This window comes from Taudactylus pleione, unplaced genomic scaffold (genome assembly GCF_031769625.1).
Source record: "Taudactylus pleione unplaced genomic scaffold, aTauple2 ptg000393l, whole genome shotgun sequence".
Taxonomy (NCBI): domain Eukaryota; kingdom Metazoa; phylum Chordata; class Amphibia; order Anura; family Myobatrachidae; genus Taudactylus; species Taudactylus pleione.
The window spans coordinates 10,030,018-10,055,504 of record NW_028284794.1 but is presented as its reverse complement, the minus strand read 5'-3'; the positions used below and the strand labels follow the sequence as shown (position 1 = coordinate 10,055,504).

At 47.5% G+C, this 25,487-nt stretch overlaps 1 protein-coding gene across 1 annotated transcript; it reads left to right on the top strand.

The window, feature by feature from the left end:
- The first annotated feature begins 5,645 nt into the window (after positions 1-5,645).
- On the top strand, positions 5,646-25,272 carry AP1S1 (adaptor related protein complex 1 subunit sigma 1). Its single transcript, XM_088446159.1, has 5 exons — positions 5,646-5,853; positions 15,168-15,346; positions 20,790-20,898; positions 22,209-22,346; positions 23,621-25,272. The coding sequence occupies exons 1-5, from the start codon at positions 5,851-5,853 to the stop codon at positions 23,666-23,668; spliced, it is 477 nt and encodes a 158-aa protein (XP_088302285.1). The 5' UTR covers positions 5,646-5,850; the 3' UTR covers positions 23,669-25,272.
- Positions 25,273-25,487: the final 215 nt, after the last annotated feature.

Sequence of the window (25,487 nt, the reverse complement as noted above, 5' to 3'; positions counted from 1 at the left end):
CCACTGACATCACTATTGATGTCAGTGGGGCCGGCCCCAGACGGTAGGCGTTCCCATGGGAACGCCTCCGTCTGGCAGGCACGCCCCCGGCACGCCCACCAAAGGGGGCGTGCTGTCAGTCACCATTGACAGCACACCCCCTTTGGTGAGACACTCCGAGCGAAGGAAAGTCGCAGTGGGGAACATCGACCCACTTGCGAGCGTACTGCCGCTCGCGAGTGGGTCTGAATGACCCCCATTGTCTTCATATGTTTAAAGCTCTTTAAATCCTTATCTTGTTCAATTATTGGCCACAAAGATTTTGAAAGTGTCCTGATGGATTTATCCACTATAGAATATTTATCCGCTATAGAATATTTATCCGCTATAGAATATTTATGGACCCAATGTATACGATCATCAGATTGCAGTGGAGATTTGCAGGTCTTTTTTTAGCCTGGGAATAGCATCAACTTTGGATTTAGCATTCTCAAGAACATGAGGAAAATATCCCCTACTAAAAAATATATCCGTCATCAACTGCATGTTCTTTTGCATCTTTTCAGGATGACTTGTTAATCTTTTTACAGGTAATTGCTGTGAAAAGGGCAAACCTCTTTTCAATGCCGGAGGATGATGGCTTTGAGCCGCAAGAAATGTATTGCGGTCAATGGATTTAGTATTTATTCCCGTAGCCAATTTACCATTAACATTGCTGATATCAACATCCAAACAGTGTGAATTGGTCAAACTCATTTCCAAAGTACATTTGATCGGACAGTCAAGTGCATTGATCTTCTTCATATGTTGTATAAAAGAATCTTGTGTACCGGTCCAAAACAATAGGACATCATCAATATATCGCGTGTAGAAATATATGTCAGACGACATTTCTGAGGACAGAAACAGCTTGTGTTCAATCATGAACATAAAAGCATTAGCGTACGAGGGTGCGACGTGGGACCCCATCGCACACCCCGTACGCTGTTGAAAAAACTCTCCATTAAATAGGAAAAAAATTCTTGTGAGGGTCAATTTCAATAATTTCACAAGAAATTCAACAGGTGGGCCAGCATATATATCACTTGACTCCAGAAGTCTTTGTGTAGCCTCTATACCTGCACTATGTGGAATGCTGGTATAGAGGCTAGATATATCCAGGGAACAGAGCCAGGTGTTTGGTGGAATATCTCGCAATTCCATAAGCTTTTTCAATAAGGATGTAGTATCCTGTAAATATGTAGGTTCTACCTGGATACAGGGCTGAATAAAATTATCCAGAAATGTTAATATATTGGCATAGAGTCCCTGGCAGATATGATGGACCTGCCCGGAGGTTTGTTGAGACACTTGTGTATTTTTGGTAGACAATATATAATTGGTTCCCGTGGGAACTCTACTTTGAGAAATTCAGATGTTTCTTCAGGAATCACGCCTTCAATCACCGCTTGATTAAGGATATCATCTATTTCTTTTTTATATTTGTTTGGATTGCCTGGGAGTTTATCACATGCTTTAGAATTCAGCAATTGAGAGTATACTTCAGATTTATAGGGGTCTATTTACTAAGCAGTGTTAGGAGACAGAGTCAAAAGTGATAAGGTGCCAGCCAATCAGCTCCTAACTGCCATCTCACAGGCTGTGTTTGAAACATGACAGTTGGGAGCTGATTGGCTGGCACCTTATCACTTTTCACTCTGTCTCCTAACACTGCTTAGTAAATAGACCCCATAATCCTGTAAATCAAGGATCACAATCCCCCCACCTTTGTCGGCAGGGAGAATCATGACATCATGATAGGACCTAAGTTTGTTTCAATGCTCTCCATTCAATTTTTGTCAGATTTGAAAAGATCTTATCAGGATTTTTGGCTGTAGCACATACTTGTGCATCTACTGCTTTGATATAAGTGGAAATGGAAGTATTGTTACAAATAGGATTACATTTTGATTTATTTTTGAATGAAGCATATTTGCTATTCTCAACTTTAGGAGTTTGCTGTTTATCACTTAAGTAGTCTCGCAACTTAAGTTGTCTGTGTAAGGGAGTAATATCAATCTTCCACTCAAGTTCATTGAACTTGTTAGTGGGAACATTGGATAATCCCTTATTAAGTACAGATGTCTCTATATGCTAAATCCAAAATTGATGCTATTCCCAGGCTAGATACTCTAAAAAAGACCTGCAAATCTCCACAGCAATCTGATGATCGTATACATTGGGTCCATAAATATTCTACAGTGGATAAATCCATCAGGACACTTTCAAAATCTTTGTGGACACTAATCGAACAAGATAAGGATTTAAAGAGCCTTAAATATATGAAGACAACGTCCTGCCACTCTAGAGGATGAAACATACGAGATTGGGTGGTTCGGATAGATTTCTCCAAAAGAATAGCCCCTAATTCTCAACAAAAATCTGGAGGTTGCTGCAAGTGCCTGGGGTGCACAACTGGTAGCTTTATGATAGCTACTGAACATTTATCTCATCCACATTCTGGATACAAATATTACATACGACATCCTCTTACGTGCAATAGTACCTATGTAGTGTTTCTCATCAAATGCCCCTGTGGGTTATACTACATAGGGAAAACCAACCGGACTTTCAAAGAACGCATGTGTCAGCATAGATCAGCCATACGAGCAGCACTACATGGCAAGGAAATTGACCAACCGGTCACGAAACGTTTTGTTACAGCTAAACATGATCTATCTGCACTGAAATACATCATCATCGACCAAGTCCAGGAAGAAATACGAGGTGGAGACTGAGGACGTAAACTTTTACAGTTATAGGCGCAGTGGATCCATAAATTGGACACTGTGAGACCAAAGGGGTCTCAATGACCAGCTACCCTATAATGTCTTCCTTTAATTACTGGACCTGTTCTTCTCTTTATAGCAGTTCTATATATTTACTTATCGGCACTTTGATTTACTTTTGGATAGATTGATATTAGCCTTCGGCATTTCTTGTCTATATTTATATACAGTATATGGGTGATATACATTTGTGTTTACGGGTACTGTCTTACAGCCCTTTATATGTGAGCCTATTGAGGTTAAATGGGGATGACACGCGTAGACTATGTGTACATGTATGTTTGTTTTGTTATTTTTTCATTTTTCTATCTTGTTTGTTTTACAGTATTGTGTATGGTTACCATGGTAACCGCCAGCCCCGGAGTCCTGACTCACGCCTCTGTGATGACACACAGACATGTGGACGCTGACACTGATTACCCGGATGTGACGTCAGAGCTGTCAGAGCGGCGCTTGGTATCATTCTCTTGGTAGGGGGCTATTTAGGTGAGTGTGCTTTCTCATGTTATTTCTCTTTATACCCTGATGACGGATTAAATTCCGAAACATTGATATTTGACAAAGTGCATCAGTATCTTTTTTCAATAAGAAGTCCGCATCGAGTGCTGCTGATTCAATATATATATATATATGAAAAAAAAACGCAAAATGTCCACACTCTCGTTTAACATGAATCCAATGCTGGGGTAGCTGACCCAAACAAGGTAAATACCTTGTCAAAGACAATCTCCAAAAGAAATGAGGGTGCACTCACCAGACTTCATAGAAATATCAAAAAGATTTGTTTTATTTACGTCATCTTAAAAGTACAGCCATCCATCGACGTTTCGGTCCAGTCTGACCAGAGAGGCAACAAATGGGCTTAGATGATAAATATAATGGGCACATATTAAAAGGCACATATTAAATAGACATCCAAAACTAACTCACCAATTGTTATATAATCTGGTCAGACACGGAGCTCCCGCGTGCGTTTCAATCCCTGCTCCCTCCTACTCGTGGAACGCACACATCCTGGTTACCTGAGCGCTGTAACGCTGTAACCAGGAAGTGTGCATGAGCATGTGACTCACCTAGAGTCGTACTAACTAGCGCTAGCAATAGCAGCTGGAAACGCCGCTGAATCATCTAGCGTGTCATTATATTTATCATCTAAGCCCATTTGTTGCCTCTCTGGTTGTTGATTGCATATGTAACAGGCACCACGCAGGTGTTTTAAGTGGGAGGTGTTTGATTAAGGTAATTACATTAACTATGTGATTAGTGTGTGTATTTATATGCTCAGTGTTGTATGTACTTGCATCTTGACAAAGGTCCAAGGACTGGACCGAAACGTCGATGGATGGCTGTACTTTTAAGATGACGTAAATAAAACAAATCTTTTTGATATTTCTATGAAGTCTGGTGAGTGCACCCTCATTTCTTTTGGAGATTATGTATATATATATATATATATATATATATATATAAATATAGCAGCCCCACTAGGCTGTTTTAGCAGGGCGCCGTGCCCTGCCCTATTTCTAAAAGGCAAAAAGCACCCTGCCCTCCGGCGCCCCGCTGAAACAGCCTGCAGGTGCCGTCCCCACCCGAACATCGCAGTATCCCGCAGGTGGGGAAAACTGCAGGTGAATGGATGCCGGGCGCATGCATTGACACTGACAGCAGCGCTTGGGGGAAGCCCAGAACGCCCCCAAGAGTTACGAAAGGGGGCGTGTCTTAAAGACACGCCCCCTTTTCATTGGTCACGCCTCCTTTTTGGGCGCGCGCGCCTAGATGTGCCCTTTCTCTAGGGTGTTGGACCTATATATATATATATATTCAACTTTTATTGATAGGGGCCCCCACATTTGTTGCCCAGGGGCCCTCACAGACCTTAATCTGGCCCTGATAATCCTTAGCAAAACAGCGAAACCATTGGTATTATCGAGCATCATCGCAGCCTCACGCACTTGCACAAGCTCTGACCTTACTCAGGAATTGCTAACCTCGTCGCACGCTATGAAACCTCAGGTTGCGTAAGGCATCTCAATGGATAATTTATGCACGCTCCTGCAATGGCGTTCAAACGCACTGGCATGCCTGCGTTTCGCTGACCACCCCCCATCACCGCCCACAAACGACACTTCCTGTGAATCACTGCAATGGGTCTGTATTGCACCTTCAATCGCAGTCTTGATCGCAGTGGCTGGTTCACGCAGCCGATTGCGTGCGTAATCGAAGTTGCGATCGGTAATGAATTAGGCCCTCTGTGATGTTCTCTGCATTATATGGCGGTCTCTGTGATGTTCTCTGCTTTATATGATGGTCTCTGTGATGTTCTCTGCATTATATGGCGGTCACTGTGATGTTCTCTGCATTATATGGTGGTCTCTATGATGTTCTTTGCATTATATGGCGGTCTCTGTGATGTTCTCTGCATTATATGGCGGTCACTGTGATTTTCTCTGAAAACCTAGCTTCACCCCTGATGTCAGAGTCACATCAAGACATCTATACAAACCGGGTTTGTATTACACTTGCACACTTGAAAAAGTGAAAAGGTATGCTGCATTTACGCATTGGGGATTAAAATGTCGAGACCCTGTCTACAGTACATCCGTGTGTATTCAGGGGGGGGGGGGGTGGGACAGGATACTATTTCCCAAACTTGTCAGGGATTATGGCCATCTCCCAGAGTGACTGGGAATAACAACACTCAGGTGGGCGACCCTAGTATTAGGGATATGCCGCTCATCAGTCATGATCAAACTGTAAATGCCCAGGTTTGTTCCCACCAACAAAATGGCGGCGCCCTCTCCCGGCCGCGTTCTCATGGCTACGGTGGCGGCGCTTGGGCCGCCCGGGCCCCCGTAGTTCACTCACCTGGTGGGGAACGGGGCTGCGGCTGCGCAGGCGCACACTCCCCCCCTTCCACTCCTTCTGGGGTGAGGCCGGGGGAGGGAGGTACCGGGTCCGGACACAGAACCACGAGAGGCCGGGGACCGTGGCCTGACATCGGCTGGAAGCGCGGGGAGAGGCGGTCCTGAGAGCCGGCGGCAGGATGGTGAGACTGGGGTTGGGCAGGGGAGGGGGACAAGCCGGAGGTACCCTGGCTGTGCATGGGGTGTACAGGTGGCATATGTCCGGGCAGGTGTGCTGGAGGAGGACTCGATATCACCCGTGGGGTGGGGAACTGCCTCCTCCTACTATGTGTATGTGTGTGTATATGTATGTATGTATGTATATATATATATATATATATATATATATACACACACACACACACACACACACCAATTATTGTAGATCCTGTGGGTGAGTTTGCAAACACTTGAGAGCAATATAATTAGTGCTCCTCTGCAAACTGTGCTTCAGCCCCTGGTTGCTCTCCCCACCATGCCATATTTATGTGAGGGTCGGTAACGTGTCACCAGATGTGGTAAGGTTAGTTAGCAGCTGCACATGCTGCAGTCCCCGGCCTCTGTACCCCTTTTGCACACAGAATTGGAGCAAAATTCCCATTACTGAGGGCCTGATTCAGAGATTTACACTAATGCAACTGCATACTGTCACGGATCGCAGTTGCTAAAATATGCTAATGTCTTCCAAAGCACAGCCAGGCATAGGGACGCCCCACTGCTGCCTTCTCATATCCGTCCGGCGGCGCTGCAGCATCGGTTACATGTGGCAGTTTAATGCGGCACGTCTGACCAGCTGCAAACACAGCGGCTCTCCTGACAGGCATGGGGCACTCATGCCGTACAGGAGATCGCGATGGCGAATTTATGCACGACCCATGAAACGATGTTTTAAAAGGTCAGACTCGACTGCCGTTTCCCTAGCCCCCCTCCATCACCTTTCCCAAATGGTGACTTCCTGCCACTTACTTTACAAACTGTTTCTCTGTACGGTTGTAAGCGCAAAACAATCACTGCACGTGCGCAGTGCTGCCGACACGCGTGCGCAATGGCAAACAGTCTCTCAATCTGCATTAAAACTAACATTGCGTCCATTTCTGAATCGGGCCGTGAGCGCGCTGGACACGGGCAGTAGAGTGGTTGAAAGTGATGTTGATACAGAGAGCAGGGCTGCATTAGCTCCAGTCTAGTGATGGCCATTGATAGCAGATGGTTTTGCTATCGATGGTGGAGATCCAATGGCTCTCTGCCATGGATGGTACAGAGTTGGGACAAGGATTCTAGTGACGCGACCCATGAATCCCCGCTCCCGCCTCCGATTGGCCCGGTGAGTAATAGAGCAGGGATGACCATAAGTGGGTGAAATCATCGATGGTTACCCTGTTGATAGTTTCATAACATCTAGGTTAACCACCAATGGTACCACCGATGGTCATCCTTACTCCAGTCCTCAATGTACCCCCAAACAGGTCATGATTTCTTTGTTTCTTTAATCACACACAGGGTGAGTTGATGTGTTTTGCTGGGTCAACAATTATCCCACCTGTTTACATAAACAGAAATCCTGAAAACATGACCTGGTGTGTGGGGGGAGGGGGGAGGAGTACTTGAGGAACCACTTGTATAGAGGAAGTGCATCAGTAAAGTGCAACACAGGTTATCAGGTCCACATATGCTAGTGTGCAGGAAGGGGGGGGGGGTTCTCAGCTGATACCTGGGTGATGTGGGTGATAAGAGAGCATTTAGGTGTTCGGCTCAGATCTATTGATGTAAATGGCCACGACATAGCCCTTTGCAACCGTGCCACTCACAAATGTGCATTGCTTGGTGCGATGCACATCTAGGCCGTGTTGTTCTTCTCTGCAAAACTCTCGTCGCATTTGATGAAACAGGCGCCCTCCAACCGCAGAAGAATTTGTAGTATCCATATTTGCTCCCTGTTCTGCCTTACCCCTTGCTCATGTATCGCTGTCCTGGAGAATCTGCTCCTGCCCCGTACTGATTATCTTCTCTCCTGTGGTTCTATGCTGATCCTGGCGCTTGAAGACATTAGCACATTGAGTTGTCGGAGTCACTGAAGCCCCTGCCCCAGCAATCTCCCTCAGTCCCATCTACTGTACTCTCCACTTGCAACCATGCTGGCGATAATTATAGGCAGCCCATCATTTCTGTACTTGACCCTAGTGTTCATTCTAGCACCCTGCACCTGTCGCAACCGTGCAGTTCCTCTTTCTTGCCTGATGTGTCGCTCTCTGCTCTGGTGCTTCTAGCACACTCTGGTCTGTGTCTCGGCAGTTTGTTGCATCAGCTGAGTGCGCTGGAAGCACCAGACCAGAGACCCGACACCCCCAGGCAGGAAAGAGGGACTGCATGGGTTGTGACAGGAGCAGGCTGGGATATGTTCTATGCCATATCCATGCACAAGCCACATCTGTGTGGGGGTCTCTGCTTCCAATATGCTCGCTGTCCCCCATTTAGCCACGTGTTCCAATTTGAAAGAAAAATAAAAATTTTGTCCATTTGCTGCACATTCATTTTCTGTATTAATAGATGCCTTGTACTGAATGATGAGGTCTATGTGTAATTACACTGTCAGTACCTTGTATTGGTGTTCATTTCCTAACTGGTTCCTCAGCACCCCTAACAATTCATGTTTTCCGGACCACCTGTGGATCTCTTAATATGTCTCAGTAATGAATAAGCCTGCCCAGCAGCAAGGTGGTCAGGAAAGCCTGAAGTGTTGGGGGGGGGGGGGGGGGGGGGGGGGTGATGCATTGCCCTATTGCACTGAGATCAGGTGACTGTGATTCTGAACTCATTGTCATGTTCGTGGAAAACAGCTTGAAATTACATGGACTTTAGCCACTAGTACAGTGGTTCCAAAACTCGGCCCTCAAGGCAGTCTAACAGTCCAGGTTTTAAGGATATCCATACTTAAGCACAAGTGACTGGGAACCTGGTTCAGAGACACACAGTGGAGATTTTTAAGTAGATCAAGCCATTATTCGCTAACGCGCAGGGGCGAATTCCGCATTGTGCACGTGCAGCAATTGCGTTGTGATCACGCAAGCCCCGAGGACCCACTCGCAAAGTGAGTGACAGGTAGTCGGTGTATTGGGCGTGGTAGCAGGGGGGTGGTTATAAAGGAAGGCTTGGCTTACATGCTGCCTGCTGTGCGTCAATGTTACCGATGTCTGTGCTGTTGCACGTCGTACGGATATGAGAAGGCAGCAGTAAGCGTCCCTATGCTCGGGTATGCTTTGGAATCGATATTTTAGCAACTGTGATCCGTGAGAGAATACAGTTGCGTTTGCAGCACTGTCCGTCTCTAAATCAGGCCCTTACTTATTAACTCAGTCAGTTTAATTATACTCTCTGTGCACAAGCCTGGATATCCTTAAAACCTGGACTGTTAGGGTGCCTTGAGGACTGAGGGCCTGATTCAGCAGCGTACACAATTGCAATTACGTACGCAGAACGATCGATTGGTAAACACTTGCCGTGCACTGCGATCGCACTGCAACTACCGGACGCACTGAGGAATCCATCACAGAGTGAGTGACAGGCTGTGAACTTTTGGGGGTGATGATGGGGGAGTGGCTGTAAAAAAGCAGGCGCGTCTGTCTGTTTGAACGCCATTTCCTGGCCGTGGCATAAATTAGCCACTGCGCTTGCATTCGCAGCTTGAGTACTCGCTGCAAGCGCCGAGACTTGCCGTTTCTGCGGCTGGTCCAGACCTGCAGGAATTGTGCGTGACGGCGTCGGTGGCACCGATGTGTACGCAGGAGTGCGAGGTAGTACGAATTCGCAGCTGCGTACCCAACAGCCATCCTTACTGAATCAGGCCCCGAGTTTGGGAACCCCTGCATTAGGAGATGGGTGGCGATAAAGGGAAAATAAAAAAATACCCTCGGCGCAAAAATAAAAACTTCAGCCCATGTAAGTTTAAATATCGTGAAGAGTGAAGAAATGATAAATATAGTATAATGCAGAGTATTTTTGAGCTGCTGGTTTTAGAGAATAATCCAATTTGTTCCAAAGAGTATCAGACAAAAGCCTGCACTTATATACCCTCAAATGGTATTAATCTAAATCTCAGACATGTTTATTATAATATTTATCTGGTAAAATAGAGGTACACTTATAACATACCTTCTATATAAATTAAAATTATTCTTAAAATATATGTATGCTTACAGTTTAGTCCATCATTAAACGTTCCAATGGGGTCATTCCATGTCGGGTGGATGAGGGGGCCATGAATAATATAAATGTTACATGAAGGTTGGCATTTATTTCAGTCGTTTGGGGAAATTGTAATTGACCATATACAAAAGCAGCAAAACTATGGCCCTAAAAGTGGAGGTGGGTGCAACTGTCACCTACTCCGCAAGGGCAAAGTCAGCCGGTAGGCACCATCTTCAATAGTGCTCCACATGGCATGGAATAAACCCAATGTATATGGATGGGTCACGTTTGGGATCCTTAGTTTGGATGATGTTCCACAAGGAAAGCATAGTAAAGTAAAAAAGCATTAATTTCTGCGCACCAAGGGCCTTCAGCAGCTAAACCACCTTGGATATAAGCGCTTGGTGTGCAGAAATGCAGCAGGAATTAAAAGACAAAGGTTCTGTACTGAAACCTCCTTTCTAGCGCTGACAATACATTACAATTGCGGATTCCCTCTGGGGTTTCTCCCAGGTAAGTCCCCACAGGAAATGTGAGGTTGTTTTCAGTATAAATCCCCGGGTTGATACCCAAAAATAAGGGGAAATGGTACATATATTGAAGTACAATTTATTACATAGGAACAAACAAATATAAAATTAAGACATAAAATTAAACATAAAAAATATTAAAAAAAAATGGCATCCAAAAGATAGAGAGAGAACAGAGTATCCCCAATTGGCTGAAAAGGCTGCAATTACCGGCTGGATGTCTTTTGCAGAGTTCGTAGTAAACACAACCCCGTGTGATGTCCGGAATATCTCACTGGTTGTCTGCTTTACTCTCCTCTGCCGGATCACGTGCTGCCTGCCTCTGAGCGGTGACTCCAGCCGGTAATTGCAGCCTTTTCAGCCAATTGGGGATACTCTGTTCTCTCTCTATCTTTTGGATGCCATTTTTTTTTATATTTTTTATGTTTAATTTTATGTCTTAATTTTATATCTGTTTGTTCCTATGTAATAAATTGTACTTCACTATATGTACCATTTCCCCTTATTTTTGGGTATCAACCCGGGGATTTATACTGAAAACAACCTCACATATCCTGTGGGAACTTACCTGGGAGAAACCCCAGAGGGAGTCCGCAATTGTAATGTATTGTCAGCGCTAGAAAGGAGGTTTCAGTACCTTTGTTGTGCATGTTATATCTTGGTGAAGGTGTGGGGACACTTTCGTTTTTGATACCACCTACCAGCAGCTGAATAGCGCACACGTCCACATATCTATCCTTGTTGTTTCTAAAGGTTCTGTACTGGTGTACATTGCCGCCTCTATATTTCACAAAGCCTGCACAGCCTAAAGCTGGGCGCACGCTACACGATTTGCCACGCAATCACGCTCCCTGCGACCGATGTGCATGACCATTGTGTAGCGTGTATACACAATTCATCGTCTGATAAATTGTGTGGTTGCATCGTCCCTGTCTCATGTGCTGCACATCCGATGGGATGATGCAATGGACTACGTGGTTTGGTTACATTAGCCACGTTGCGATATATCATTAGTGTTCCCTTTAGGTCTAGTTGCAGGGCAGAGGGCACCAGCAATTTTAACTGCATCTGATGTGCTGTTTTAGTGGGGCGCATTCTGCCCTTTTCAAATCGGGCTAGGCACGGCGCTCCGCTAAAAACAGCTTAGCGGGAACGCTAATCATGTCTTTGTACGGTAAATCCTGCAGTGCGGACGCAACATATAGATACATATATGTACGTGTAGCTCCGTCGTGAGATTTCCGGGTCATCAAAGTGTGTACCCAACTATAGGATAACAATGTCAACTGGATTAATTTATGCCCCCAACTGGGATCAGCAAGTCGTCTGTGGTCATCCCGAGGAGGCGGGAAAAAAATGTGCTAAAAGTCTGTGGTTTTGGGCGCCCAAACAGAAGGGTTAGGCACCTTAACCAGGACTTTAGATGGGTTTAGCTGTTTTACGCGGCTAATCTCGTTGTAATTGGGTGCGATAATTAATGGGCGCCCATAGACAATTGCATTGAAACATTGGGCGTCTATTGATTAGCTCGCCTTAAAAAACAATTGAATTGCCCACTTAGGGTCTTTAAACTGACCAATCCATATTTGCAGCATTATTTACATTGGAACAGTCAATGACGGACTCTGATTAATTATTTAGCTCTAGTAACATATGCACATAGTGCGTTTGCCAAAATGTAAGCGGATGTATATACCCAGTACATTTTAGAATCGTTTTAATTTATATTGATGATGTGTTATAGTGTTCCCTCTAGCTCCGGCGGCAGGCAGGGCGCCGGAGCTAGAGAGGGCAATGTTGTGCGCGCGCGTCCGAAAAGGGGGCGTGGTTACGAAAAGGCATGCGCCCGGCGTCTATTCCCCGGCGGTGACCGGGTCACCGCATGTTTGTCCACCCGCGGGACACTGCGTCCCGCGGGTGAGAACGGCTCCCGCAGGCTGTTAGGGCAGGGCGCTTTTTGCCCTCCTTCTGGAGGGCAGGGTGCTTTTTGCCCTCCAGAAGGAGGGCAGGGCGCCGCGCCCCGCTAAAACAGCCTAGCGGGAACAAATATGTGTGACTCAATATTTTATAAGATAATGATTATTATATACGGCATTTATGAGAGATGGTTTTAATTTATTTGAGGGTAATAAGCAGAGGCTTTTTTCTCTGATAGTTGTGGCCTGCAATGATAGGTAGGTAGGTAGGCTGTGGCATTTAGGGCCTGATTCAGACCCACTCGCGAGCTGCTGTCCGCTCGCAAGTGGGTCGATGTTCTGGACTGAGCATGCGCACGACGGAGGGAGCTCCGTCGTGCGCATGCGCCAGACACGACGAGCGAAGGAAAGTCCTTCGCTCGTTGTGTCTGATCAAAGGGGGCGTGCTGTCGATGTTGATTGACAGCACGCCCCCTTTGGTAGGCGTGCCGGGGGCGTGCCTCCCTGACGGGGGCGTTCCGACGGGAACGCCTCCCGTCAGAAGCCGGCCCACTGACATCACTAGTGATGTCAGTGGGAGTGATTTTGGCTCTGATAGACCCAAAATCACTCCGGAGCTTGCGGTTGAAAACCTCAACCGCAGGCTCCGGCTCGCAGTTTCGATGGTCGCGATGGTCAAGACCATCGCGGCCATCAAACTGCACGCTCGTATAGCCTGTGGGTGGTGAGCGTTTCATGGAGGCCGGCCCTCATTCAGAGCGTGCGGTCTGCTCAGAGCGTACGGCTCTGAATGAGGGCCTTAATTCCAATTGGTGTTACGGAGCCTAATAGGTACCAAAATAAAAATTTGGCCCCACCATTACACCACCCCAACTAGCCTGATCAAGGTGGGATTTGTGTTTATGGCAAAATTACGATCTTGCCATTCTTATGGCACTGCTGAAGTCGTGATTCTTAAAACCAGGTGGCGTCTGTCTAGTCTCACAAGCAAGTGTATCCAATAGAGTGCCCAGGGATATGTGTGTGTATGGTGTTCCTGCTAGACCGCGGGCAAGGGGGTCTCTTCATGCTCCCCAAAAGGGGACGTGGATGCCCGGGGAGGGGGCGTATCCTTGTGACACACCCCTAATTCATCCCGCAACCTCTCCCGTCACAGTGAATAGACGCCATGCGCACAGCATCTATTCACCCGGCGGAGATTGGTCAACCGAAGGACACTGCGACCCACGGGTGGGGAGGCAGAGGGCAGGCTATTTTAGCAGAGTGCCGCTAATAGGGCAGGGCACATTTTGCCCCTTTAAAATCTGGCAGGGCATGGCACCCCACTAAATCTGATTATGTGGCTATAAGCACTTTTGGGCGGGTTCAAGCTGCCGTAAAGTGCGGCTGTTACCGCGACGACTCGCACCCGCAAGTTCATCTCAGCTGATTGGATTTACGTAACACAGTAAGGTCTGTTTCTGCACACACATAATAAAAAAATATATATATAGATGTAGTAGCAGTACTCCACCGGACTGGCACTCTGCTACACATACAACAATGAACTCCAGTGCCTTCTGTGATGAAGTAGTAGACCGGAAAAAAATCAGCAGCACTTGGAGATTTAAGAAAGTTGTTGAATGTGTACCCAACACATATCACCAACATTTCGGGGCACCACGCCCCTTTGTCAAGGTAAGTGTATAGACCCGTACTGCGCATGTTCAGTATGGGTCTGGCACATGCGTAGATTCCCGACCATCGTGAATCTGCGATCAGCAGCTCAAGAAACTCAGCCCCTTAGTCCTGGTGCCAGGGACGTTGGATTATTTAGAATCTGCAAAAAAACAGAAGACCACATTCTGCTACACTTAAAATAAACCGAGTGTGTTTATTGTGCAAACTAGCAACGTTTTGGTCAATGGAAGTCTTTATCAAGCAAAGTTGTTGTTTTTTTGTAACTACTCCAGACAGCAGTCATCATTTTTTTTATTTTGCATATCTTATACTGTGTGTGTGTGTGTGTGTGTGTGTGTGTGTGTGTGTGTGTGTGTATGTATGTATGTATATGTGTGTATATATATATATATATATATATATATATATATATAATATATTCTGTAGAGAGTTAGTGTGACTCCCATCAGTGGTGCAGAATGACTGTATTAAATGGCCTCCAGAGGCAAAGGCTGATCTGTGTTTCACAGGAGAGTTCTGCAGCTAAGACCAGTGTTAATGGTGATTCTCCTGTTATTGTGCGAGGGCTCAATCACTGCTGGGAAGACCGGTCATTGCACATGAAAGCTACGCTTAGCTCAGTGACAGCTGCAGTGTCCCTCGTTCTTCAGATGTCCGATCCCCGGCTTCTGTTTCTCCATTTCATTATTGTAATGGAAATTAGGATATAATTGTCCTTGGTTATCTTCTCATACAAGCGCCCTCTCCATTAGTTTACTAGAATAGAAATTCCCTGCAACCTCATTTTCTCTGAGATGAGGCGTAGATGTGCTGTGCTTATTCCAGTTTACATTGGGTATATAATATTTGTACTCACAACTGAAATTCATCTATATATGGACATTGGTCGCCAGTGTTACTCGTTGTATTTTCTTTAGCAGGTCTGTAGTATATACATGTGATTACATAAGCTGTGACCTCATACAATAGGCTCTATAGTTACACCATGGTGTATGCACTGGCCCCCCAGCTGGACAGCCCTAACGTACTTTTGCAATGAGGAATAAAATCACAACTTAGCCGCAGTGCTTCCATGTAACCAGCAGGAGGAGCACCTCTCGCGTTTTATGCATTATATCTTATATTCTGCTATGTCTCCCCCCACAGATGCGATTTATGCTGCTCTTCAGCCGGCAGGGGAAGCTGCGCTTGCAGAAATGGTACGTTGCCACATCGGAGCGGGACAAAAAGAAGCTGGTGCGAGATCTAATGCAGACGGTGCTCAGCCGCAAACCCAAGATGTGCAGCTTCCTGGAGTGGAAGGATCTTAAGGTGGTGTACAAAAGGTGAGGTCCACTCACACACGTCAGTGAAAGGACATCAACAGATGCTGAACCCCCTTTGTCACCCTCTCTGCGTCCAAGGATACACAGGACCACAGTCTGTGGTGCAAGATGGCCGCCCTCATGCCAAGAAGTAAAAATGGGCCATCAAAATCCTGTTGTCACTTTGTCACCAACCCCATGGGTTATGGCCATTGTATGAGCCCCAAAATGTGTATAAGTCTAAACTGCAACCTCTGAGCCCACGGGGCTTATTTACTAAGCACGTGTTTTGCGATTTAAAAAGCATTGCCTTTTTAAAGTTTCGGGCGTGAAACGTACTGGGAAGCGGCGGCTTTTACAAGTAAATAAACTGAGAAATGTGATGAAGGGTAAAGAAGCATAGTCGCAAAACGCCATTTGCATGGCAGGAACAGTTTTGCAACGTCGTATATATCCCTTTTAGTGTCGTCGTCCAGATTCTGCTGGGTTTGTACCTGTCCGTTCTACTTTGGAGAAAGACCTCAGGGTTCCAAGTTTGAGGGACCGGAGTGTTTTCAGGGTGTTCGCTGCTAAATTTAAAGCACCAAATAATTACTAGATAAAGACTAGTTTTGCCTTATGGCCAATTGCCACTTAAAAATTTAGCGTCCCCCTCCATTTGCATGGCAGTGGGAAATCTAGAGTCTGTTTTGTGGGGCAGAATTATTAAAATGAGCTTTTGGGAGTATTTAGAAAGCGTTCACTGTGTTCTAGGTGGAAGCTCACCACTTCCCTGCTTACATACAGACCTGATATTCCACCTGCTCGGAGGGCAGAGGCCTCATATATCAGTATTACACCTTCCCGCTGCAATTTGGTCAAAATCACACTGATGTAATAAATGTAAAGTATACAAAAAGTGTAATGAAGGCCGCTCCAATGTTCCCCCTCTGATAATTAGTTTATTACCTGAATCAGAAGGTAATGAGATGAGAAACTAAAGGGGCGGGGAGGGGGGGGAGGGGGGGGTTTGGTTTGATTTGACCCAGAATTTAAAGTTATTGCACCTACTTAAAGGACTGCTCCCAAGTTTCCAGGTAGTTGGGTAACTATGTACCCCCATGTACAATCATTAGGCAGGGGTCCTGGTGTATATGTAATTACTGACACGTGCACTAAAGGTGGTGTGAGCCTTAGTTGTGTCATGTGGAAATAATTTACTTGCATGTGTCACTACTACACATTGTAGACTGTATGATCTGGTTTGGTATGAAAAATCTACATTTAAAAAGTCTAGACAAATGTCTAGATAGACCCCACATGGTAGACAGTCAGTAGGTTGACACACATAAGGTCTCCATTGCTGAAGATAGACAGGTACAAAAGGTTGACGGGGTGAAAAGGTCGATACAAAAATGATCGACATGTTTGTTTTGTTTTTTTTTCTAAACATAATCTTCACCCTAACCCTACCCTTGGTGTCTTATCCTAACCATCCCTTCTAGTGCCTAACCCGAACCGTCCGTCCTAGTGCCTAACCATCGGGGTATGTGCCTAACCCTAAACGTCCATCCTAGTGCCTAACCATCGGGGTATGTGCCTAACCCTAAACGTCCATCCTAGTGCCTAACCCGATCCGTCCGTCCTTTTGCCTAACCATCGGGGTATGTGTCTAACCCTGAACATCCTTCCTAGTGCCTAACCATCGGGGTATGTGCCTAACCCTAAACGTCCATCCTAGTGCCTAACCATCGGGGTATGTGTCTAACCCTGAACATCCTTCCTAGTGCCTAGCCCTAACCCTCTAGTAAGTGCCTAATTTTCCTCTTAGTGCCTAACCATACCGTCGGGGCAAGTACCTAACCCTAACTGTCCCTCCCAGGGCCTAACCATAGCCGTCCCACCTAGTGCCTAACCCTAACGATCTTTCCTAGAATCTAACCTTACGGTAAGTGCCTAACCATCCCTCTTAGTGCCTAAACTTAAATGTTATGGTAAGTATCTTAGCCTAACAGTCCCTCCTAGAGCCTAACCCTCCGGTAAGTGCCTAACCCTAAAAAAAAACAAGTGTCCACCATTTTTGTGTAAACCATTTCGATGTCATCCATGTCGACCATTTGTCCCTGTCTATCTCTTGACTGTCTATCTTGTGTCTGTCTAGACCAGTGTTGGCTAACCTTGACACTCCAGCTGTTGTGGAACTATATATCCCAGCATGCCCTGCCACAGTTTTAGCATGCCCTAATAGCAAAACTGTAGCAGTGCATGCTGGGTTATGTAGTTCCATAACAGCTGGAGTGTCAAGGTTAGCCAACACTGTTGACCTTTTTTGATGTAGATCTATTGACTGGAACCCGTTTGATCTCCTCCAGGGTCGACATAGTGCACCACCCACAGCGATGCTCCACCATAATATATAATTACCTCTGATAATATAAATTTATGTAGACAATAATATAAGTGGATAAACTGTTGGGAACTCATTTTGTCATATGTAGTAGTATTTTTAACTGTACAACTGCAGTGCATCTAAACAGCAGAATCTGGAGTCCTTCTCTTGCCCCGGGGTGAGCAGAATCTGGAGTCCTTCTCTTGCCCCGGGGTGAGCAGAATCTGGAGTCCTTCTCTTGCCCCGGGGTGAGCAGAATCTGGAGTCCTTCTCTTGCCCCGGGGTGAGCAGAATCTGGAGTCCTTCTCTTGCCCCGGGGTGAGCTTTTTATGGTCAGTTGTGTTGTCAGGTCCTCTCACTGTATTCTCCTCATTTAGATGAATAGGACGCACACAGGGCCTGATTCAGAGCCGGACGCTATTTGCGGACGCTCGTTCAGAAAAAGGGGCTGGCTATTTAAATTGAGCGCTCGCTCTTTGCGGTCTGTTGACGCCTCTGTCTGAGCGAACTAAACATGTGCTCGCTATTTTGTAAAGACGCGCTCTTGGCCGCTCACATCATACGTCATCTCCGCTATTTATTAGATTAACGGCGTATGAACTGCTCGCTATTCTTGTGGTAGCATTTTCCTACCGCAATCATGCGAGCAGTTCAGGCTAAGAGACAACCAAGTGACGTGGTCGATGACGCTGCTTTGTTAATTATGCACACCCATTAAACGCCCGTTTTGACCGTTAGGCACGCCTGCGTTCTGATCTCCACACCCAGTTTTTAAGCACCTTCCCCTGTTACCACCCACAAACGAGCACACGTGCGAGCACACGATTTCCGACCGCACTAACTGGTTGGCGCATGCGCATTACAACCCATACGCATGCGCAGATGTGCGAACATCGCTCGGAGCGAACTAGCGGCCGCTTACGAGCGGCTCTGAATCAGGCCCACAGTACAGCCAGGGGTTTAAAATAAAGCTCACTCGGGTCAGAAGATGCATTGTGAGACCCGCAAGGTGGGGATAACATTATTGTCTCTGAGTTTCTGGGGGAATAAACCTTGTGTTTGAAGACGCAGTACAGTAACAGTATCAACCACTTAAGTAGCAAATATTTTTGTAGACCAATGTCCCTGAAATTGTCAAATTTTAATTTTCTTATGAATTAATTGGGCAAATCTATTTTATTTTTTATTTATTTGGGGTTGAAATTTTGCAAAAATCATCCAGAGATGTGTCCTTGCTCATCTGGCCTCAATGCACCACGCAGGGTGATATGCCTGGTGTGAGTGAGGCCCTCCTGGTCCCGTGCAACTCCGCTAGCGTTGGGCGTCTTTTTTGCGTTTTTGTTTTCTTTTACATTTTGCCGTCAGTCTCATGGTGCGTTCTAGTCATGACTTAGACGCATTTTCGGCAAAAAAAAGACACATGGCGTTAGCAGAGTCTAATGTGCCCAGGCACGCAGAGGGGGCTGCTTGGCACGACTGCAGCAAAGACGGGTAAGGACACATCTGTAGTATCTAGAAGACCTTGGTAGCATTGCATCCCCCCCCCCCCCCTCACTCTTGTAGAAGCCTCTATAACAGTTGGTGTCCCCAGCCAGTGAGGCAGCAGTGTAATAACTGCTGCCTGCGTCCTGAGAGAGAACTTATTAGGGTCACCAGGTGCCCTCTTCTCATGTGCGGATGCTGGGTTGCCGTATAATTTGTCGCATAAATCCCTTATGGCCACCCGAAGCATTCTTGTCGATATTACAGGTGACGCGGTGCTTAACTTCGCTGCCTCGGGGCCTAATTCACTATGGATCACAATCCTGCGTACACGCGTAGTTCAACTGCGATAGCAAGCCAACCACTGCGACCGCAGTGCAAATTCAGCACCACAGAAGGACGCCCACTCTACCGTACGCACGTCCGTAACGCTAGCAGGAATAGCGAAACCATCGGTACAAACGAGTACCATCGCAGCCTCACGCACACTTGCACAAGCCCTGACCTCACTCGGAGATTGCTAGCAGCCATGCACACTATGAGGCCTCACACTAGGGCATCGCAGGGATAATTTATGCAGGAAGCCTGGCAGGGGTGAAGATCCCGATCGCTAATTAAGTACCGCTAACCTAATTCCCTACCCTAACCCTCCTTTAGGGGTGCCTAACCCTAACCTCCTTCCCCTAGCCTAAACCTAACCCTCCCAGGGGTGGTGCCTAACCTTAAGTCCCCCAGGGAGCCCTAAAACCTAACCCTACCCCTTCCTCACCCCCAGCTTACCTCCGTACGGTATGCCGGGCGCCGTTGCCGTCGTAGGTCTAATGACAGGCGTCTGGATTTCGAAGCCTGTCATTAGCACCTTGCCGGGATTAGACAGTCGGGAAGCCGACGGTCGGGATTTAGACCCGTCGGCTTCCTGACTACATCCCTTTATGCACGCCCCTGCAGCAGCGTGCGAACGCACTGACACGCCTGCGTTCCCCTCCGTCACCACCCACCAATGGTGCTTCCCGTCAATCGCTCTGCGAGGGGGTCTGCGTAGTCTCGCAGTCCCGTTTGCAATTGCTAGTTTGCGCACCGCGATTGCATAAGTATGTGCAGAAAGCAACAACCGGCCGATGGCGCGCGTATTAGCGGCTGCCTTCCTTGCTGAATCGGACCCTCAGAGTACTGGGGTCCTGAGTTCGATTCCCAACAAAAAATCCTATCTGTGTGGAGTTTTCATGTTCTCCCCATGTTTTGTGTGGTTGTTTCCTTTCACAACTTCAAAATCGGACTGGTAGGTTAACTGGCTAGACTAAAAAGGGGACCCTAGTGCGTGTTAGGGTGGCATAGCAGCGGGGGGCTGTGGGTGCCAACGGGTCAGAGGACCTGGAAACGGCCGGTAAAAGGAAGACTGACACATCCCCAAAACTTATACAGAGATAACAACATGTTTCACCTGCGCTGAGCGTAATGATGCAATGGGTAACGTTTGATTCTCACACACCAGCCCAGTACGCCCAAGCCCACCTTATGGATCAGGCATAACATATATAGAGTATATTTGTATATGGTGACCCTTTCTCTCCCGCTTCCACTGTATCTCCTGTAACTCCGGCTTCTCCCTCCTAGATACGCCAGCCTGTACTTCTGCTGTGCCGTGGAAGATCATGATAATGAGCTACTGACCCTGGAGCTAATCCACCGATACGTGGAACTGCTGGACAAATATTTTGGCAGCGTAAGTATTTATCCGCGCGGCACTGCGTGTGCTGGAGGGCAGCTGGGTGCAGGACGGGGGGGTTACACGGTTGCGAGTTTAGCAGCCCCTGTTTGCTTTAACAGTCTCCGTCTATTAGGTATTAGCCCCATGATCTGCTAATTGGGTCTAACGGAGATCACAGGCTGTGAATAATCCTTTAAGTAGTTTTTCACGTGCGGCTTTCATTCTCTGCGGCCGCGTCCCTCCCACCGTACTAATGCTAATTTATCTGGCGAGCTGAATCTGTTCGCTGCTACGCAACGTCTTCTCTGCGACGGCTCATTCGCGTCAGAGTGTCGGCGCTACTGCCCAGCTTTGTTCGGTCTGTTCGTTTCACCTTTTTGTCCTCTTACTTGCCCCCATCTCCTGTCTGTTACCCATCACGCTATAGATACATCTCACTTCTGCCTGCGGCTCTCACCGCTGTGCCCCGGGTTCCCTCGCTTCACTCGCCCTTGATTTCGTCTGACTGTCTTCCATGTCTGACTCACCCCCCTGCCTGTATCTCCGCTCGCCCTGTTATCTGCTGCCGGCTTGTACTTTCAGCTTTCATCTGCGTTTTGCTCACTCACAGAAGCCCCCCTTTGCTGCCTGCCTGAAGTTTAGCTGACGCGTGCCTTCGTGGTGTGTCTGGCTTGCTCCTCTGCCTGCAGCGTTGTCTCCCCATCTATCGGAGCATATTGCTTCTCTGATTCATTCATCTGTCTGTAGCTCTAGTCGCCCAGCAGCTGCTCGTGTAGTCTCTGTATGTGTGTGTGTGATTCTCTTATTGTCAGAAGCATACGGTGGCTTTGGTCATCCCCCCCGATCACTCCCTTTGCTCCGTAGACTTCTCCGTGTGTGCAATCTGCCTGTGTTCCGTCTTCCTCCGCTGTCTGTCTTTGTCCCACTAACTTGCACCGTTCCATCTGTTTCGGCTTACCTGCCTGCGAGGTGTGCTAAGCCTTGGCGAGTGATAAAGTACCAACCAATCAGCTCCTAAGTGTCTTTTTTTTTTTTTTTTCTCCAAACACCGCCTGTAAACTGACAGGAGCTGTTGGCTGGTACTTTATCTCCACTTTCCAAGGCTTAGTACATCTCGCCCTGTGTCTCTTTTTTTTCGGTCAGACCTTCCCTAGAACGGCCCCCACCATCTTACAGGCTCGATAACTTGTCGCACCTCGCCAGCAGTCTCCGTAGAGATGTCCTCTGTCCCCCTTGCCTCATGTGGAATCTTAATTCATTACGAATATTAATAAAGTCCTTTACCTGCCCCCCTCCTCCCCCCCCCCTCCCTTCTCTTTGTACAGGTGTGCGAGCTGGACATAATATTTAACTTTGAGAAGGCGTATTTCATCCTTGACGAGTTCCTGATGGGAGGCGAAATCCAGGACACCTCGAAGAAGAGCGTCCTGAAGGCGATAGAGCAATCAGACATGTTACAGGAGGTACCGCAGCCCTCGTGCCTCCCCCCGCACACCCCCCCTCTGTGTGCACGTTCCTTGTCTCCATTTGTCTCGCTCTCAGCTGTTTTTAGTTTTTCCTTTTGTGTCTTCCTGGCTCTCATTCCCCCCCCCCTCTCTCTCCAATCCTCACCCCCCCCCCCCCCCACCCTTTCTCTGCAGTGGATGAATCATACATCTCTGGTCCTGTCACAGCTCACTGACTCCCACCCACTCACTTTAATAGCAAGAAATTTCCACACTGGAGATAGTGGGAGGGAGGGAGATAAAGAGTGTGTGTTGGGGAGATTACGACCTGTGCTAGTAAAGGGGGGTGGATTTGGAGGATGTGGGGGCGATGCATCAGCACCGGGGGGGGGGGGCTACGTGTGCGGTGGAATCGGGCGCGTGCCGCTGAAGGCAAAAGGGCTCCGCGATATGGAGAAAGTGGCTGAATAAGATGATGAATGGGTGTCGCATGCGAAAGCAGCGTACAGCAGTAATGATCCGACAAACCTGAGGGGGAGGGAGGGGGGTGTACAGCAGCGTGATGGCAAATTAGGGCAATAATGGAGATGTATAGGCAGTGATAAGTGGCCGCCAACGATGGATGGAGAAGTGAGAAGTTATTAATGATTAGGGGGCACAGAGGGAGAGGGAGAGGAATTAGGCTGTAAAAGCTGATTGTTGGTTGCAGGTGGCTTGAAATGAAGCAGGTGTGTGTGTGAGAGAGTCAGGAGGGGGTGTTGGCTGACGGCAAGGATTTGGGTAATAGGTGCCAACATTTATTTTTCTTTTTTTTTCTTTCGTGATAAAAAAAAGCGATCAGGGCGAATTTGCAGCGGAGTGGAGACTGGGTCTGGAGGGTGATTAGTGATTTGAAGATAAAGGAGGGGGGGGGGGGGGGTCCCAGAGTTAGAGGTGATGGGATGATTTAGTAAATACCTTTTTAAAGGGAGGTATTTTGGAAGCCCGGAGCTGAGATACAGCAGAGCACATAATACAGATGCCCCATGGGGTAAATTAGCCTATTACGTTTTAGTCACAGAGATGACGTCCTACCGCGCGTGCATACAGAATAGACTATCACCGGCGTCATGCACTAAGGTGAGGGGGTCACTTACCAGTCTATTAGGAGTCGGTGAAGGGTGAAGTACACCGGGCTGTGAGGGGAATCTGAATAAGGGGGGGGGGAGAGGGATAATAAGAAATAGGGGGGCAGTGCCGCAGTGTGCGTCTCTCTAATGTCTGACCACCTCGCTCTCTCTCTCTCTCTGCAGGAGGATGAGTCACCGCGCAGCGTTCTAGAAGAGATGGGACTGGCTTGATGTACAGAGACCCCCCCCCCCACACACCCCTCACCCTCTCTCTCCCACTCCAATCACTTTGACATGACTCACAGCCCCCCAACTACAGCAATATCCCCCCCACCCCTGTAATCCCTGGTCTACATAACCAGCACACGCACTGACCGCTGCCTGTAGGTACGTCCCCACACGTGTGTCGCCGCTGTGGCTGTAGGCGCTGGTGTTCATCTCTCCGTACCTGACCGTTTGAAAGCAAAAGTGTAAAAAAAGAGGAAAAAAGGGACCAATTGCACCTATGGGCTTGTACACTAATACGTGTGTCTTAGATATACTTCTGTGGAGATAATTTTACTACGTAATCATGTTTTGTAAACATTCGGTGGCATAGGCTATTGGCCATCGCACGCATCCTTTCCCCCCCCTGCCTGATTTGCACACCCGGTGATGGGCACTTGTCTGTATGTTCCTGCAGTCTCTATCTGACACCCCCCCCACACCCAGACTCTGCTTCCTCCTGAGGTAGGGTGGTCTGAGAATCGTCACTGTCACCGTGGATCACGTCTCCCGTCAGCGGCTGATACAAGGGCCTTTTCCCCCATACCCCCCCCCCCCCCCCCCCCCTCCCTGCACAAAGTTCTGGAATAAACATGAGTGCTGCTACATTACCTCAGCGCTGGTTTCTGTCAGTACACCTTACCATACATTGTGCCGTGTAATAATGCTATGGGCGTACGTCTGGGGATTATTAAAGCACCGTCACGTTTGTGTACAGCTCTCGCTATGGCCATACGGTAGAATAACATGTATGTGAGTAGGGCGGAGGTTTGAGTAGCATGATCTGTCTGTGGTACACCTGTCACCTGTAAAATATGTACCCTTACTGAGGTAATGGTGGAAGCAGCCATTTTGCACACTCAGTGATGTCACTGGAGGAGTATTTTTGATTGGCTGCTTTCTTTCGTGACTAATGGTTAAGCCTTAAACCACAAAATGATGGACTGTAGACGGCGAGTACACTATAATAGTATAAATACTTTTTAAGTCCAGGTCGCCCTACAGGGTTTTCCTACCCCCCCCGTGCAGGACTGGCTGGTCAGTAACCGCACCACGTCCTTGCCGCAAAGCAGCCGACCGCAGCGTTTTGCAGTTGTCGCTCTATAGCAACCGCGTTGTGTTTGTATCCCTGCGTCCCGAGACTTGACACGTTCCTGTCACTCCGCTGAATGAAATGGAGGCCATTTTGTAGCTCCCTTCTGTTTCCTGCAAGAAATGACGCGCTGTATGATTGGCTTACATGAAGGCCGGTCGTTGCTTTGTGTAACATTTTACGGAAGCTGTGTTACCCTCTCCTAAGTATAGTCCTGATCTGTCTCTCTAGCCTGTCTCCACCACAGATCATCAGCGTTGGCGCTCTCTCCTAATACATTGATGGCCACTTTCACGGTCGTTGGCTGGAAAGTTCATTTTTAAAGGGGAATTTACATAGAATATAATATTACAGTGAAGGCGTTTACAGCGATGCGTTATTACAGAATGAACGTCTTTCCGAGCTGAAGTTGGTTTTTCCTCCTGTTCCTCGGCTTGTCACTCTGTATTATGCTACGGGTAATATATATTGTTTCTGTCACACTCCCTGCATCATGCATTCTTCACAAAGTGACAGGCGGATAATGTGAGCAGACTCCCTTGTGTGACTAGATCACAAGGGATCCCTGGGGGGGGAGCTAACGGGCGGTGCAAGGTTCCTGTAGAGACCCAGCCGAGCTGCAGAGACAGCGCTTCCAAATCCCTGACAGGAAAAACTAATACTAGTAATGCCATCGCAGCTGCAATTTCTCAC